The following is a 19,653-nucleotide window of genomic DNA, read 5'->3' on the forward strand; positions in this document are numbered from 1 at the left end:
ATAAGAGCCCTCTGCCTCAAAGGAGGTTGTTTGCTCGCTCAGCTGTGGGCAGCAACTTGCACCACAGAGTATGCTGCGGAGAGGAGCATGGAACTAGCAATAAGAGCAATGAGGCACCCAATATATCTAAATTATCATGAAAGCTGTCAGCTCTTTCATGCCCTCTTTGGCCAGGTCACTGACAGTGCACTGGTGCACTCATCTAAATTCTAAACATGTTTGCGTCTAATAATCATGACTAGTGGCGCAGTGTTTCCAATATTGTAACAGCAGCAGCTCAAGAATGTATTGTATTCACTTAATTTGGCATGTATATATAAATGTAGCTAAACCTATAACAACCGGGTGCACTGTCTATTTAAATAAATGTGGAAACATAATAGCTCCAGAGTCTTATCTTGTTGCGCCAAAAATAAATGCAGATATATACAGATAAAATGACAAAAAAATAAATATGGATAAATACAGACGGAAATGCTAAAAAAAAATACCATAAAACCGGGAGCCCTAATTGTAATGCCTTCGGTGTTTCTATTTTGCAGGCATGTAGCGCCCCTCATTTTGTGTCTACCCTGTTTGTGGTATTCACTTATTATAGTTCTCTTGCCCTGAACAAAGGCTACACTTTGATGCATGTGGTTTGTTTGTGAATGACTTTGCTGGTAATGTAGGTTGTGCATCTGTTCTTGTCAATATGTGGTTGTGATTGTATTATAACGCCACTTTAGGCCGTTTTTGTATATCTTGCGCAAGACTGCGCTTGTGCCAGCTTTTGCAAGGTATATTAACTTAGTGGGCTTAGAGCCTTCCCATTGCTTAACATTGGTTGGCTTTATTGTCACTCATTTGCTTGCTACTTATTCCACGCTTCCGTGGGCTTTCCTTCCTCTTTTGCATATTGTCCTTCCCCTGGATCATGGACTCATTACTTGTGTTCTTCCACTGCTCCCTTTCCAGGTGCTACTTTTTCTGTTTTTGGCATGCACTCTACAAGAGTGCATGTATTTATGAGCTGTCTCCATGTTCCTCTGTCTCGCCTGTGTTTCTCCCCTTGCCCTCCCTCCCTCCCTCGCAGCTCTTTCTTTTTGCCCAGCGCCTTCTTTTTGTTGCTGTTTTTGCTTCCCCATCCTCACTCCCCCTCCTTTGTCCTTTTGCTTCCATATCCCTGCCTACCCTCTGCCCATTGTACTCCTGCTTTCCCAGTGTTGTCTCACGCCAGTTCTTAATTACCCTCTGACATCCTTCTCTCCAGTCCTCCTAGTTGCCTCGTACCCTGCCTGTTCTTTTCCCAAACACCCCATTTAAAAAAAGTACATTAGTGCTATAACCAAAAGGTGCATTAGCGCTACATCCAAAAAGCGAATTCACAGTTGATCAAGAACAATTTGCACAAATTGTTATTTATTGATCCATCTCAGATTGGTAAACTTATAGGCAAGCGCATCATGTTGGTGCACGCCTACAAAATGATGCAACGTCTTATCACCTTTATTTACATTCTTTTCAGCCATGCTGCACAGCAGCCAATCTGCTGTACAACATGGCTAAAATCATTGTCAAACCCAATAAGTCTCGTAGGCTAGACCTATTGGCTTTGTCAATGGGTGTGGCCATGCTTTGTGCAGTTAACCGAAGGGCTTGCTGTCCTGTTAGTTTTAGTGAAGGTGTAATCGCCAGATCCTGGTTTGCCCGAGGTGTAGGTTGCTTTCTGTTTCTGAATAAAGCATTTTATGCTTATACTAAGCATGGTGACCCCTTCATCCTGCTTTTTGTCGGTTTAGCATTCACTTGATCAGGTCCCTGAGTGTTTTCCCAGTGTTTTTCTTTTTCTTACAAAAAAACAAACCTTTTCAGTGCACACAAATATCTGATTTCTTTGACTGACTTGTTAGCATTCCATTGGCTGGGTTGACTTAAAAGAGACAGAGTGCAAATTCCACAATTCCCCCTCTGTAGTTTGCTTTTGAGTAGGGTAGTCAATATGCCTCCATTATATATACATATCCTCTGCGGAAGACCATTGAAGGATTGTTCTTCTACAGGAATTTGTAGGCCAACATTTCTTACAGATTTAGACTAGAGGTTCATTTGCTCTCATCTGTTTATGCTATATTTCCCATCCCTTGATTGTATATGCCAATAGCAGCTTCACATGAAGCACATCTTTTATATTGATTTACTATATTGGTAGTTGATTTCTTTCTTTATGAATAGGACATTGTAAATTGTCCCATTTTTAAAATGTTATTATTTTGAAGTTCAAAAAGCATTCCGTATCAGAACCCTATCCAAAATGAAGATGAGGACACTGTTGTATTTTGTGAAAATTGTAAAATATCAATGTAAAGAAACCTATCTCTTAATTTTTGGTTCTAACCTTTTAGTGTACCACTAAGGTTTGCTTTTACAGCAGAGGGAAATATCTAAACTTATTAAATTATCTTTTTAAAATGTATTAAATGTTTCAATGATTGTCAGAAGTTAACCTGTTACAGCAAAGTTTCTAAACAGAAGATAGATCCTAGTGTATACTCGTTCATGTAAGAATCTGTATAATTCCTACTTCTGATTGAATGAACAAGCATTGGCCAATCTAATTGGCATTGGCTATGTGAGAGCTAGTAACTTTACCAAACCTTGTTAGCCATGTTGTACAGCAGTGTGGCTGTTTGACATGGCTAAAGGTAAGTGGATTGGTGTACAGTGGATTTGGGTAGAGTGGAGTGGGGTAGAATTGTAAAGTAGTGGATGCAAGTTATTAACCAAGCAATCCGACTTAAGATCAGCAGAAAAGTATGAGGCATAAAGGAGTTGGATGGCTGAAAGGTAATACAACTAGGCGTGCAACGGCAGGCATCACGAAAGTGTCAATGTGTTAATGTGTCATTTATACATAATAACTGTTTGATCTGACCCACGTAAAATGTAATTGTATCCTCGTACGAGAAAGTCAAAAGGTGCAGGGTAGATAAACCATGTCCAAAAATGGGTTTAACATAGGAATGAATAGAGACAGCAGCTTCAGAACTCGAAACGGAGAGGAAGTGTCCTTGAGCGCATAACTTAATCACAGTGCGATCAGCGGATGGACACTAAGTTGAATCAAACTTAGCTCATGCTCCACTGAAAGAAAATTAAGTAACCATTTAGGAACCAGCAAAGAAGACTGACAGTGAAGTCAACGAATGGTAAGAAGTGGGTGAGTTCCAAGCTATTTTCTTTTTAAACAATGCCCCACGCAAGCGAGAGTGCATGCAGCACATGCGCTTTTGCGGGCGAGACCAAACAAGCACCATTATAGGCATTCTACTGCCCCTCTGTGTAGAGGCAGATAAGGTAAGGGCATCACTGGGACCCACCATAAATTCTTGATCGAGGACTCAGTAACTCAAAAAGTTTGCTTGTGTGGAATCTTGGCTCTTAAATAAATCCATGATATCCTAGCTGCTGAATATGGCTGACTCAACCCTTTAAGGATCATGTGAGGCCATGACCAGATAATCAGATTATCTTGGTCGTCTTCTCCAAGGCTAAAAGTACCACCAGGCGTTCTCTAGATACTTTCAAATTTGAAGGAAAATGTCAGAAGAGGACCGGCATACATGGGTAGGGGGAGGGGGGGTCCTCTTGACTGAGACAGGAGTGTGTACTGTCCCTTGGATCTCAGCTGCACAATGTAGTGGCTCCCGAACCAGTGTGTATCATCAAGGGGAAATTGTTGGCCTGGAAAAAACAAATAATGAGCCACAGGGCTGGAATTTTACGGAGTAAAGCAGAATGAAGGCATCGCACATAACTACTCTATAATTGGAAATCTGTTTCCTCGTCTGGAGACCCTCGCTGTGGATCGGGCAGCACCATCAGAATTTGCTTCCAAGTGATATATTGGCTCAGTCCACATTCCAAACTGTTAATTTCTCAAATAACATTAAAATTCAAGTTGTCGTTTTCAGATTGTTAGGAAATGACGCACCACACATAGTATATGCCTGTTTGACCATGTATTGCTTTAACTATAGATGGTTTTATATTTGAAAATTGCCAATGAATACTTTTATTTAAAAAAAAAAAAACATACCCAAAGACTATGATGCGGGTGTCAGGATATGCACAGTATGGAGCAGGAGCACAACGATACCATCAACACAAGCTAGTTCTATCAGATGTGCTTCTAACTTTAGACTGATAACTTTGTCCAATGAATGGCGTATGCAGCCTGAAATGCACTGAGGATGAGCAAAATACAGTCAAAAAGCAAAAATACTTGTATGAAGGTTTTACATTGATTCTGCAAAGCAAACTGAAACGCAGAAATACTTAATGGATTTGAGATATAAATAGGATTGATTTTATACTATGAATATTTGATTGATAAAATATGCTCGAAGTGGAATTGACTATTCGAGAGGAATTTGGACCCATGAATCACAATATTGTGCCTTAGGGAACATCATCTAAGTTTTATGATTCATTCTTTTATTTAGTGTGGATCTGTATTCGCGCACCAAGCTCAGTATGCACATCCAGAAGAGGCTTAAGCATTCAATTTACACATTACTTGGGAAGAATGAGAAGCCTTTTCTTAGGGGCGACACACTTCAATCTACTTGAAGTTTCTGCCACTTAAAAGCCGGCTTGAAAATCATGTACTCCACCCTTGAGAAACATGTCTGATAAGATCACAGGCTACAATGATGCTCAGATTTTTTAGCTAGACACGCGGGCACTGCATGTGCCAAACTGTCAAAGAAAATTGAGTCAATTGAGACAAGACTGTCATACAGTATATAGCATAGGGCTTAAGAGAACTGCAGGGGAGGACCACTTAGTCAGATTCACTCAGCCCCTTACCCAAACACCACTGTTTTAGAATGCAAACCAGACATGGTGCCTGTTCAGTGCATTCCCAATCACTTCTCCAGACATGGTTCTCTGTAGCACTGACACCATAGCTGTCAAATTGAGGCTGTGGACTGTTTTAGTTTGTGGCTATTCACACTTAAATTGATAAACCTTTTGTTGAACGATAAATTAAAACAGTAATGCATTATGTATAAAAGATCTGTGAACAGGTAAAAAGTTAGAGTTGTGCCAAGGGAGTGGATAAGAATGACATTTTTCAGTGATGCAGAGAAGGGAGAGTGAGCATGAAAACAAATTGTTATGGCAAAGAAGGTGAAAAGATTGGAAAGAAAGATGGATTTGTCTACTCTAAAGGAAACAGTTTGGCAATGGGTACACGTAGAGTAATGATAAAAATAGCCATAAAGAGAAAAGGGAAGAGTGAGATAGACAAGTGTGGCTCAATGGTTAGAGCGGCAGACCCTGATGCAGTAGTCTGGCCGGGACCAGGGTTCAATTCCCACCTTGGCGGGTCTCGGGCTCAATTTCCTCGGACCTGATAATTCTCGTCTCGGTGCCTATTCTAATCATGAGTCCCACTCTGCACCTCTGGGCAATAGCTTGCTTAATCTCTACAACGGCCCCAACAACGCTGAGGATGCCTGACTTCACCTTGGGGGTGCCCAGGAGTGGGCTCCTCACAGGGAAAGGCCAGGAAGGGTTCCTCGGCGGTATTCGTACAAGCGCCGAGATGCCTACGGGTAGTCGTGCGCTATACAAGTGCGTAATCATTTCATTTCATCATTTCATTTCATCATTTCATTTCATCATTTCATTTCATCATAGTTGTAGGAATGAGCTAGATGTAAAAGTTTAGAAATTGACTAAGTAGAAGATTATCGGTACAGGCGATTTTGGTAACTGTATGTACGTCTTGTAGGAAATGTCAATTGCTTTCAGTTTGAGGCTAATGAAGCGGCAAGCTTCTCCTAAGAAGTGGTCTGTTTGTTCAGTGTTTTATCCATTGACCCGGCTGGAAAGTGAACCATCATGGTTTTAGTCAGACCTCCTCCCTGGGGACCATATTTTATTTTATGAATTTGATTGCAAGTTAGAGGAAATGAACTAAGGTTTACAGTAGGTAGTCGAAGTATGGGCATGCTAGCAACTTAGCTTGAGATTTTTTGGCCAGAACGCCATGAAGCAGATGAGTGTTGCTGCAGGCCATGAATAATAGTATTTTAGACAGTGTGATCTTAGCTCTGAAATGATAGTCTATTTCTTTTCAAACATCTGAAAATATTCTGGTCTGAGGAAGCCTTTCCTTTTTTCAATAATTGTGCAATTTTTCTCTGCATTCCTTTCCTGTAGTCCTTGTTTTTGTAGTACTGAAGCCTTTTTTTGCTGACCTTCAAGGAGGACTGAGTATCTTGAAGTTCTACTTTGTTCAAGTAAGCAAGCAATTAGCGTAGATAAAATATAAGCAGGTATTTAAATTTCTAAGGCCTCTTTCAATGCTTTGCTGAATTCTTTTGACAACATAGTGCGGTATGGCATTTTCTGCTTAGTCTTCAACGAGCATGTACCCTAAATCTGATTTCAGTGGTGTAGGCATTGAAGTGTAATGGAAGTCCAGACTTTTCTCCACAGTTCCACTCCAAGCAACCTATTGACCTGTGTCTGCACTAGATATTTCCTCTCTAGCGTACAATTCCTCCCACTACCACATGTATTACAGGGTCTTAGCTTTGTTGCTGCATTTGTTTTTGGGTGAATTGTACATGTCCTTTACAGCCCTTGTGGTCTGCTCCAGTGCATCCACAATATAGTTCAAGGTATGAGAGAAGGCCATTGCCACTCCTGGATACTTGAAGTTACTTGCCACTGAGATTGAATGGTTTCCCAAGGTTAATGCTTTGCCTAACACCCTTTTTGCCCGAAAACCACAAACCATAACCTTTGATTTTGTTGGATTGATTTTAAGATCGCTTTTTCACAGAGTAGCTTTGTATTACATTGAGTTGGGCCTACAAGGGGTTTTGCATCTATGCCGAAATGGAATCATCGGTATAGAGGAGCCAAGTAATCATTGCTTTATTAATTCTAGGTATGACTTGTGAGGATTTTTATATCTTGGTGTATATGTCATTTGTGTGTAGGTTAAATAGCTAAGATGACTTGATGTAACCTTGTTTTATAAGTTGGTGGAAAATGGTTTGCTTCTTACATCGTTGGTGCTTGTATGTTTGAATCTGAGTAAAGGCTGTTCATTATTCTGGGCACAAACCCATATTCTCCAGTTTCGTCCATAGAAATTGCCTGCATATTCTGGTTTAGTTCTTGGTTAAAGTCCACGATTGCAACAAAGAGCCTGTTTCTTGAATAAGAACGCCTAGGCTCATAGAAGATGGTAAACATTGAAAATATGGTCTACGGTAAAGAGGCCTTCCCTGAAGCCGCTCTGGATTTTGTTTTCGGGATTTAGTTATCATTGACTCATATTTGTTTGTTGATGAGGCTGATGAGTTTGTAGGAGCTGAAAGTTGCCATTTTTTATATAGTAATATAGACAGTCTTGGGTTGTGGAGGCTGTGGATTGGCCCGCACATAATACAGAAGACCTTTAGCAAGCCATGACATTCTCTGGAGTCTGCTTATTTGGGCTCATATTGACAGTTTCAACACTAGTTTTGAAATAGATTAGTATACACAAGAGTTTAGACTCCAGATAGACAACTTGCTAATTGTTAGATTAATGGAGCCTCACCATCTGCCCATGCTGCATTTTGTTGTATGGATAGAGCCTCTGCATGGGTGTATGCTGCTTGTACCCAAACACCCTTTGAGGCAGACACTCGATTAAACTGTGTTGAACCAAATTTTAATGAAAATAATTCCACCTAATATGCTTCCATGCTGGCTAAGGCCATAATGTGACTTATTCAGCCTTGCTGTTCAGAGCGGACACATGAGTCTCCAGAGGAGGTACCTAGTTTCCAAATTGATGATCATTCTCCAGAGAAAATAACGGTGATGTTCTAGCCTGAGACAATATCTCAGTCGTGGCACCAAGACATTGGTATTACCTGCTCATTTCTCTCGATTTTAAATTTCCACTAACCGATGGATCAGTGGCTCACTTGGAGGCACGGGTATCTTTGGGAAAGTTAAATCGCTTTATCCACAGGAAGACTGGCTTGGCTGACTCAAATGTGGACGCTGGAATCTTTTCCTTACCTGCCGCGAGGGGAACGGCTGCTGCTTCTTCTTGCCCCACCAGCGCGAGGGAGACGCCGTGAGGGGAACGGCTGTCGCGCCTACACCGCCACTTCGCCTGCAGCCACCGGGGGGGTCAAACACTACACCTCCAGGTGCCCCGGCGGCTGAGTCGCGTCCCTGACTCCACCTCTGCGCCCGGAAAGAGAGGAACGCCTCTCGCCCCGCGCGGGAGCGCCCGGGGCTAAGCCCGGGCAAAGGGCGGGCCTTCTGTGGCACTCAGAGGACCGAGAAGGACGGGTCGGGCCACCCCCCTTGCCTCCATCAGAAAGAGGGTACAAACGTCTACCTCCTATTGAACTCACCAATAAGGTACTTTTTATCATCCGTTTGAGTATTCCTATTAATTGATTGATCATACTCCTGTTATCACGATGACACGAAAGGGGGCAATTAATAAAGCTATCTCACATAGGGGCTTGCCAAAAGGGACACAAGACTTACAAGGAAATAAGCCCACTCAGCAATCTCCCTTAAACCCAGGGGTAAACGATTCTACACAGTCACCTGAGTGTATAACTACTAATCATCCTCGCGTATCTGTCTTTGGCTATGGGAATAGCTTAACAGGGCTAGACGAACTAAACAGACTGTGTGGAACTAAGTACACTAAAGTTGTAAGCAGTCCTGAATACATTAGCACCCCAACTGGCTCACAAAACTTGAATAACAGTCTGTACGAACAACTCCAAATCAATCCAGCAGACGCCCAGAGTACAGCAACTGTACGGCCTCCACCTGGTAAAAGGAAGTGCGAAACAGACAAACAAAATGGGAATCAACCTAAACATCCCAAATTGTCTTCAAACTCCTTGCTGTCTGCGACTACTTCCCCTCCAACTCCAGAACCGGGAGAAACTGTGGGAGGAATAGATTTTTCAGCATCGCCCTCACAGTTGTCCTTACTGACTCTCATTGAACGGCTAATTAACTCCGCCATTTCACCATTGATGGCAAAAATAGACCTTCTGGGGGATAGACTTACAGAATTAGAGACGACGATCAACACAAACTTGGCCCCCTTAAAAAATCAGGTATATATCAGGCAATCCCCTTCATCTGCTATTTCTGGAACCCCGAAACCAACTGCACTAAGCACCAATGCTCAGACTCAGGCCTCAGCGCCTAATATACTAGATCCAAAGGTTCCTTATCCTCTGCCAAATCGTGTATTTCCACAGCGCAACATCGCCAGTTCGGGGTCAAACATAGCACCTCATATTCACTTACCACCAGAGGCTGCTCCCTTTGTTTATGTTCTATCAGGAGTACCACCAATCACACGGGGAAAAACTGAAACCCAACACGAACTACAAAACAAAGTTACCCACTGGATATCTAGGAATAGACCCCTGCCTGCTGAACTTAATGGCCAAAATACTAGCTGTTAGAAGGGTGGGCTGGTTAGGTCCCCTGCGAAAGGATATCGTGGGGGATCTGGTCTTAGTGAAATTTTGCAACAGAAACATTGTTTCATTCCTCCAATCTTGGTACCGGCAAGGAGAAGATGGACCGATACATACTGGGGACCTTTATGACTTTTACCCTCATTTCCCCGCACTTAGACCAGGGGCAGGCTACACCCATGCTATCGGTAAATCTGTTTGGAGAACGATCAATAGCAACCTCCCTGCACCTAACCGTCGCGATATGCAACACTACAGAGGCTTTTATTAGTAGCCCATGGGGAGGGCGATATCTATGTAAAGGCAGGACTGTTAGAATATTTAAATGCCTAAATATTGTGTAAAGTTGTTTTTACTATAATTAGGTATGCACATTTTAGGACCGGGATCCTTTCCTTTTGAACAATCTTTCAAATTTTCACTTTTAACTTTGTCAATATTTTGTGGCCCTTGTTAAGGTTGTTTTAATCGTATGTTTTTATTATTGTACGCTTTTATGATTTGTACAACAAAATCGAATAAAGCTAAATGACTTGACTTGACTCAAATGTAGCATTAGCTAGTCTAAAATATGGTTTACGTCTTGTGTCCTGATTTCTTTTTTATCGGTTTGTTTGAACAGATGTGGTGGCGTTTGTTCCATTTTCAGGCAAGTAAGTATCCACAGCTGCAGTCACGTTTATACTGTTAGGTGGAAAAAGGAACTTCCCTGTTCTTTATAGATTCAATTAATAAAGATTAAACATTTTATTCTGATAGCTATAGGTAAGCTACAACAGATATACCCGCTTACGGGCAATCTTGGCATTTACTTTTTTAGTACAGCTTAGTGTTGTAACTTGTTTATAAATCTTTGCTTGGGGGCGGTGGGAGAGGAGTTAAGGGATGTAGATGCGAAGGAAAGATACCCAGGTAGAACTAGGCATTGGAACCACTCCGAGTTGGTCACCCTTCTAGTCGAAGCCTGCTCTGAAGATAAAAATTAATGTGATCATTTAAAGGGTCCCTTCAAGTGGAAAGAACTGTACCACTGAATCCTTTTATATTGGATGCAGTTTGTGGCATCTAGCATCCAGGTGGCTAGGCTCTAACATCTGAATGACTTATAGACCTGGAAGTCCTTGTAAAATAGTGATCTGGCGTGCATTTCTTTTGTATGGTGATTCTAGTTTACTGGGGAGGCTGTGAAAGGTATTCAGAGTGGGCTTGATACAATTGTGGCTTCTAGAGCTAGATGCAAACTGGACAGTTTAGATCTATGCTCCTCGGCTGCCAAAATGAAATTTCTCCAAGTTCCAAGTGTAGATGGGAAACTTCAGCATTCCTGTCAACAGTTGAGCAATGACATAAACTAAGGTAATCTTTTTGTGAGATATAGGGAGTAGGAAATTCTTCTTCTTTCACAGAACGGCATGGTCTTTACATTTGCATTTATTTTTGCAGTTTAAGCCAGCTAGTCCAGGTTGTACACCTTAATGGGTGTCAAAGTTGACCCTAGCGAATCAGCTAAGATGAAAGGCAAGTTTGTATGGTCCACTGGGTCTGTGAGCCCAATACCATATTTTGGCCACAGAGGTAGAGCTAATGAAATTGAATAAAATGTTGGCCTACCTTCAGACTGTTTGCTGCGTGATAGGATTTCTTGAGTTACTCTCCAATTTGTAGATCTGGATTTAGTTTCCATAGACAGTGACATCTGATATGGTGACTTGCTAGGTCCACAGAATAACGTGGACCTGCTCAAAGTAACAGATGCATATTCAGATATTGTGCTTTTGGAGCAATGATTTACACAATGTAATAGTCATTCGAAGGAAAATAGATTCCTTGTGCAGCCCTATCAAAAAAGGAATGGAACATTTTTTGTGGTCTTTTATTTTGAACACTATTTTTCTCTTAGTAGGAAAGGTTGGCATAATAAAAGGTGTGTGTGAAGAATGTATGAATCTTCGCACAAGCAAAGGGGGAAGGAGGAAAGGACCTTACTTCGCCCTCCTCTGGGTAAACCCAATCACACACTCAGAAGTAAGGACATATAGATCGCTCTTTTATGAGAAAACTATGTACAAAGGGTAGCAAAGTGCAATTTTTTGAAAAACCTGCCCTCGCCCACAAAAGTTTGTGGCGTGCTTCATCATGGGGCTTCTGCGAACACCTCTGCGCAGACCAACGCTAGAGGTGGAGCAATAGGGTGGGGAAGACTATACAAATTCAAAGAAAAGGACAGGATCTAAAGAAAAATAAGTGCAGATAATAAGTATAAAACTAACTAAGGGAGATCTCAATAACTATTTTATTCCTGGATTCCCCTGTTAGGACTAAAAGGTATCTCCCTACCAAAGGATGGTGGTGAAGTAAGGCATATCATGAAAAACTCACTCAGGACTTATATTTCTTTTCTATCTGGGCAAACCTATATACAATAAGTCTTGACAGAGGTACAATCATATAAACAAAACTCAGAGTAAACGTTATCATTGTTATTTATTTACTTTTTTGTGCATTTTTCTGTAAATATCAAATATAGATTCATTTCTTTTCTCTTTTTTCTAATTACTTTTTTTAACTTGTGAGAAAATCAGCAGTATTGCCACAATAGGTGCAAACTTACATACAAAATACAACTAAACTAATAGCCCCGGGAAACAAATCTTTACATATACCAAGATCACACAATACACAACTCATACAGACTCATACAACATTCATATTGAAACACATCTGAAAAAGAGGGAGACTAGAGATAACATCTCCACGACCAAGTATGTTCTATATGTTCACCCTCCCCCCAGCGCATTGAGACCCTACTGGGTGAGTAGCGCGCTATTGAAATTATTATTGATTGATTGATTAACCCTGGGCGTAGTAGCGCTACGCTAGCTACACGAAGTGCACTTCGCGCTACGTGTAGCTACACGAACTGCGTAGTGCACTGTGCAAAATGCTGTTTGCACTGATTGCACAGTGCCAGATGCTCGTCCGCACTGTGCAATCAGTGCAAACCGCATCTTGCACAGTGCAAGCAGTAGTTTTCTGCCGCTCGAGTAGATTGGTAGTTTCCCATCGCGAGCGGTCGTGAGCCTACGTGACCGCTCGCAATGAGAAACCTGACCTCCCCACGTTGAGAATCTCGCCGGGAGGTTTATTTTCCTCGCTCCCGATCAGCAACTTGATGTTGCTGATCGCGAACGAGGAAAAAGTCTCGCTGGGATGTCATTTTGCTCGCTCGCGGCTGCCAACTTGACGTTGAGGATCGCGAGCAGGAAAAAGATTACCGCTACACGTGTTCGCACTGTGCTATGTGCAATTTGCGTAGTGCGAAGTAGCGCAAACTTTGCAAACTACGCGAGCGTAGCCTAGTACTTCGCCCAGGGTTAATGTTCACCAGGGTCTGAACATTGGGTCTGTTAGGGCTAAAAGGTATCTCCCTACCAAAGGCTGATGGTGAAGTAAGTGAATTCAGCACCATTCACCCCTCCGTTCTGCAAAGTAGTCAACATGTTTCTGCCGGGAATCGTGTCTCTCCCTGTTTTTCTCAGGACTATTAGATCCCTAGTCTTACTCCCTTCCTAATATACCTTAGTCTGTATATCTGATTGCTACACCTGTTACTTATAAGTATAAGACGATCCTGTAATCACAGAGGAAACACACAGTTGAAGACCTGTACTGGACCGTACTAGACAAGCACTATATCTCTACTACCACCAGAGACCCTAATAGAATTTTGTTTCTGAGGGAACAGAAACAGGTGTACAGACAATGGAGCGATAAGATTGCCTAAATGATGACATTCCATGGACCACCCTGGGTAGGACATGAGGAGGTTAACACTTCATTACATGATGGTGATATGCCGGACATGGGCTGAGGATGCGCCTTTCCTACTTGGTCCTGCACAGGTTACTGTCATTAAAGATGGCCTGACATTGCCATGAGTAACGTTTTCTCCCAATGACTTTTTATATATTTACTGATAAGTCAGGTGACTGCTCAGAGGGCTAACGTGCACCAGTAACACTGTTCAATTACACCATAAGACAGGTGCTCAGTACACTTTGGGGTAGAGGGTACTCACCATAAGTTCAGTTTCCTCCCACTGACTATTTATATCTGATCTGAATAGTCAGGTGGCTGCTTAGAAGGGTACCATGCACTAAGGATTATTATCCTACCATCTGCAGAGTGCACCCTGTAATTTCTCCAACATACTCATTTGATGTGGCTGTTCAAGATAACAGAAAGAATTAATAATATTTTTTTTTACACAAACTATCATTCTTTGTGTGTGATACAAGCCTGGTTTTAAACTAGTTTGCCCTGTAGAAGGGGCGTTGTAAGGCATGCGCAATCACATGCTTGAATAATAATAATATAGGGGAGCGTCTGAGCAGTTCCGATGCCTCGGCAACGCTGAGGCACCACCATGCATGTGCAATAGCATGCTAGGACCAAGGGAGTTAGCTCTCTAGCTGACTCATGAGTTGTGACACACCAGTGTCAGTACGTGACGTGCCCATGCAGTCACGTGTCAGGAAGAGGGGCTTCATCTGCACAAACCCCGATCACTGCCTCCCAGTACTTACACGGTGCCAGGAGGGACACTGGACCAGTGGCACAACACCCTTTACAAAGTAAGGAGGGGGCTTGGCAGTTTGTGAAGGGTGTTTGAGCGGAGCATCATTTTGGTGTGAGCTTACGCTCCGTGTCGTGAATGGGCATCTGTAGATCTAGTCCATTACAGACTTGAATGCTAACTAATTTTACATGGTTACACCAACTGCAAAGTTATGATATTACCACATTCCCTCTGTGTAAGTTGCAGGTTACGTGTGGGACTGCGAACAGTACCATCAGTATCTTTGTGTGTATCATGATCTAACTATCCATACATTACTCCTATTCTCCTGACTAGGGTGTAACTACAGGGGGTCACCCTCATCTACTGTGCCAATTCTAGCAGGTTCCGAAGTAGAACTCGGTAAGATGTACCGAGTTTTATGACTCATGACATAGGCCTTTCCAGCAAGGATATGTGCATGTCATTTTCACACAAGTGACCTTTTAGGTCTCGCTGAGCCAGCGCATGCTCTGCTTCGCAAGACATTTAGTGTGTGGGCTTTTAAAAGTCCTACCACACGCTTTTGGCTGGCATAGAGCATGCGGTTACACGCACAATGACGAGCAGAGGCACCATATGGCTTTCCTCTCTCGTCATGCTGTGCGCACACCACTCGCCAGCCTGCGTGGTTTTTTTCCCGGTCGCCAGCTTTCATGTAAATGGGCTTTTTTTCACTTTTTGTTTACTTTTGCTCAATCGTGTTCAATCACGGCACCCACGCTTTACTTTAACATGGTTTGCGGCAAAGTAAAGAAATAGAAAAAAATATCTATTTCTTTACTTTTGCTACAATCGCGGCACCCGCACTTTACATTAACCATGTTAAAAGTAAAACACTGGTGCCGCGATTGTAGCAAAAGTAGAGAAATAGAAAAAATATATATATTTCTTTACTTTTGTGCAATCGCGGCACCCGCGTTTTACGCAAAGCCTCCCTGCAGCTTGCTTCGCGCCATTCCACGCACATTGAAATAAAGCAAAACGCAACTATCTCTCTGAAGCAGTCTCGGAAGAACGGGCAATCTGCGTCCTCCAAACGCGTGACGCATTCTAATTCCACTGCTGATAAAGGAATGAGGAATGAAAGAGCTCCTGTCTCAACACTAAAGTACCACCTACTTACAAGCTATTCTTAGGGCATGACAGGTTTTCAATATGTATCTCTCTAACATTGTAACATATCCTTACAGTGTAACATACCCTTACATTCTGAATGAGACATCAATATCTACTTTGAATCTGTGCAGATGTGTGTAACTCAATTTGTTTGGTAATTTACTGTTTAAGCCGGATTTAAGTGACGTAGTTTTTTAACAATTGGATTTAAAAAATGTACACCTCAATTTGCGTATTACTTTATATATGTTCTAGCAAGGGGTTTTCCTTATTTCTGCTCTCCAATGTAAAGTGCTTGGATGTTGACTTGATTTGGTCAAATAAATGAATGTGGATTACTCAGCCAGCATGGCTCACATTCACACTCATGACATTAAGCTCACTTTGCCCGTTTCCTGACTTGATCCGATGACACTGCCTGGTTGGTCCTTGTTTAAGTTTTTATTTTTTTGCAAATACAATTTAGGCTTTTCTTTCTACTCATTTACAAGTCATTTTGGATTGATGCCTATTTTTTCCTCGATTCACAGTTTTTACCAAGTGAGCTCTAGAGTAATGTGCCTCGAGCTGCCACGCATTTAATGTTGCTTTTGTAACATTTAATATCCAGGTTCTGGTCTCGTAATGGAAAAGGCTAGCCTTAAGTAGCAAAGTTGCCACACGGATAACAAATCTCAGATGGGCTGCCTTGTATTTTGTGAGAGAGTAGCATGGCTCCTCAGAAGAGATGTTAATCACTTTGAGGAGCAGCACTTCGTGTCATGTCTGTCCTAATTAGAGCAGTACAGTTATACTGTTAGTTATAGAAAACTGCATTTCTTAGCAGAACTGTCCTACCTGAGGGCTGCCATGCTAGTAATGGGAATTATTGGCATTTCTTATCATGGATGCAGTACTTGTATTGGGTGTACCCACAAATGCCAACTATATTTTTGCTGAGTCAAACAGAGCAAATAGTTCCATAAGAACTGCCACAGCTTTAATTGGACCTACAATACTACAGTACGTTTAATTTGTCAGTTAAGCTGTTTGCAGGGCTGACATATTTTAAAAGTGGGTGATCATTACTTCTCGACAGGAAGCAGATATTTAGTGACAAACTCAATTCATCTTTTCCACTATTTATAATTGGCATAATTTGGAGTAAACTTAGTATTCCTGTTGTGTGTGCAGATAGTAAGGCCGTTATCCTATAGCTACTTTCATGTTAATGACTTTATCCTACAAAAGAACAGACCTGTGGGTATATTCTTCAATCCCACAATCACTTGCCCTACGCGCCTAGTAACAAGACAGACTGTGTGAAAGTAGCTGCTGTTGTAGACATTCTGATGGCAATACAGATAGAGCTATCTCTGCATTGTTCCCACTTGGTACACCTGGGGTCTGCTAACAAGGCTGGTTTTAAAGATCCCCGCTTGAAATGCTTTCAGCATTACTGTAGACACAATATTCTGCAGTGTTATGATGTAAAGATGGAAGTGATCACATTTGTTATTTTAATATCAAAAGAATGATAGTGATCATGTTGGATACAAGTAACTCATCCAGTCCTAGGTGGCTATCTGGTACTTCTAGTCGTAATGCATGGCAGAAGTACCAGAAAAATGATTTACTAGGATCTGATGGTGAAGTTTGGGACTCCTGAAGTTCGTAATTGTGAAGACCAGAAGCTGGGACATTTATACTTTGACACCGATTGGCTCTGCGGCTGAATACCATATGAACAAGTATTGGCATAGCCAAGAGGTCTCGCCTTTGGGACCTTATAAGCGTTTAGCCATGCAACAGTTGCTGTTGTTGCAACAAGGATATTGTGCTGCATAACTAAATACTTATAAGGTCCCAAAAGCGAGACCTACTGGCTATGCCAATGCTTGTTACTAGATATTGATAGGTGTGTTCATAAGATTTTTTAACGTTGGAGTTTTTAATAAAAGATCGTGAAATTCGCGGCCGCATCGCACCTAATGGGTTGAGAAAGGGGTAACGGTAGGAATGTTTTATCACACAAATAGACACGAGGTATTCTCATTTGTTATGAATACCAGTTTTCTTTTCACTTGTACATTTTATTTCTTCACTTGGAGATCCAAATTGGAGTGTGATTACAGGCCCGTCTTATACTTATAAGTAACAGGGAGAGAGACGATATCTGGCAGAAACATGTCGACTTCTTTGCAGAACGGTGGGGTGAATGGTGCTTAATTCACTTACTTCACTACCAGCCTTTGGTAGGGAGATACCTTTTAGCCCTAAAAGGGGAATCCAGGAATAAAATAGTTATTGGATATCCCTTAGTTAGCTTTATACTTATTATATGCATTTTTGTGTTGCCTTCCCCACCCTATTGCTCCACCTCTAGCGTTGATCTGCGCAGAAGTGTTCGCAACAGCCCTATGATGAAGCATGCCACAAACTTTTGTGGGTGAGAGCAATTTTTTCAAAACATTGCACTTTGCTACCCTTTTTACATAGTTTTGTCATAAAAGAGCTATGTATATGTCCTTACTTCTTAGTATGTGATTAAGAATGTATGAATGTTTGTTACACAAAAATATTTCTTGTAGTATTGAGTACTAAACGGTTAGTAAAGACAGGTATTTTAACAAAAACTTTTTTAGTGTTGGACTCAATTTCATAAAGATACACCAACTACTTTTTTTGGGTAAATATATTTAATACTTCTTTATTTCTTATGGTGATAACATCCATCATTTCAGGTTACAATCTAGCAACAAAGCATGTATTGCATTTGTGACAATACTTCCTAATCATTTTGGATATAGAACCTTAGAGTTTTATTTTCACAAATCTTCTTGTGATTGTCTCATTTATGACTTATATTGCCATTCTAACATATTATTCGAACTGAGAGTTAAAAGTGAACGTATGTGATCATTTCCAGAGTAGAGGGTCTGGTCCCCATCATATATTACATACACTCCACCTATTCTATGTACAAGAACAACTTCAGCAATATTCTAGCATGTAGTTTTAATTTTTTCAGTCTAGATGTGACTCGCACTTTGCTTTGTAGTACTACGTGAAATAAAATTGTGAGTGTAATCTCAAAATTCAGGTTGTATTGCAGATGCAAACTTCCTGTTATAAACAAAATAGTTCTGAGCAGTGGGTCATTGTTTAGATTCTCCATGTTAACATTATGTATTAATAATATACAAATTTATTTGCTTTTTCGCGTTTGAATGATGTATTTTTTCAGCTTTCTAGGCTGAAGAGGGAGCTGGCACTCATGAAGCAGGAGCTGCAGTACAAGGAGAAGGGAGTGGAGACATTACAAGAGTAAGTTGACTGTCTGGTTGGAATTTGAGACAGAGTTGGCATGAGCACACACAACACACAGATGATCTGCAATTGGTGATTAAAAAAAAAATCACAAAAACCAACTTAAGCGTTCCCTTTGTTGGCCTCCGGACATTAAAAGGCACAAGATGAATGCATATCCCTGTAACATTATTATTATTATTAGAAGTAGTAGTAGTAGTAGTAGCAGCAGTAGTAGTAGGAAAATGTTGATTCCTAAAGGCTTACTGTATAAATCACGATTTTATTAAAGACAAGGCATCTAGCATTATGCTTTAAGTTTTATTTGTCTCCTTTTGAGCAGCAACCATTAATAGATCCAAGAATCCGAACGCAAACTACATCACAAAAAAAAACTTTAAAGTCCACATAAATCTCCCTGTCCGCCATGTTCTTCCTATTTTGTTACTCTTCTCCGTATTTTCCTTGTTCTCATACTATCAATCCTTTACTTGTCTGAAAAAATATAAACTATCAAATCCTTTACTGGTCTGAAAAAATATAAACACGTGTATCTTTCTTCTCAACCTTAACCCGTACATCAACTTAATACTCTAGTACCTTATTTATTTCTTCAATATATATTTACATCATTTGTAAATCAACCACTTCCTCCAAATAATCTAGAAGGGTGTGGTGGGATAATGCTAGCCTCTTTGTCTTTAATAAAATTGTGATTGTTTATAAAGTAAACCTGTAATAATCTGCATTTTATAGCAAGACAAGAGGCTAGCATTATACATGTTCAAAGTTTATCAAAGCACGCTTTACAAGTCCAAAACAACACACAGCATGAAATGTTCTGTTGGTCTAAAATAAAAGTTCCTAAATATATCTGCATTTGACCAATCTGCTGCTTTCATAATTTCATCCGACCGTCTCTCAAACATAAATGTTTTACTTGCCATGTCCCCCCTTACTAAATGTGCCTAATACCTAGTCAAATCAATACCTGCCTCTTTCATTGCAGACTGAGCCCACCTTGGAACAGTTGTATTCTTAACCACGTGAAATGGTTTAACATGTATTAATAATTGATTCACACCAGAACTCCTTTTTCCAATA

General features: G+C 41.0%; 1 protein-coding gene across 1 annotated transcript in view; it reads left to right on the top strand.

Moving 5' to 3' along the window:
• Positions 1–19,653, top strand: part of WWC3 (WWC family member 3) — a gene marked incomplete at its 5' end in the record, with an annotated part of 657,764 nt that overhangs the window by 261,864 nt on the left and 376,247 nt on the right. Inside the window, one exon of the mRNA XM_078658903.1 lies at positions 18,488–18,567. Coding sequence (XP_078515029.1) covers positions 18,488–18,567 — 80 coding nt within the window. The remainder of the gene's footprint in view (positions 1–18,487; positions 18,568–19,653) is intronic.

This window comes from Lissotriton helveticus, chromosome 8 (genome assembly GCF_964261635.1).
Source record: "Lissotriton helveticus chromosome 8, aLisHel1.1, whole genome shotgun sequence".
Taxonomy (NCBI): domain Eukaryota; kingdom Metazoa; phylum Chordata; class Amphibia; order Caudata; family Salamandridae; genus Lissotriton; species Lissotriton helveticus.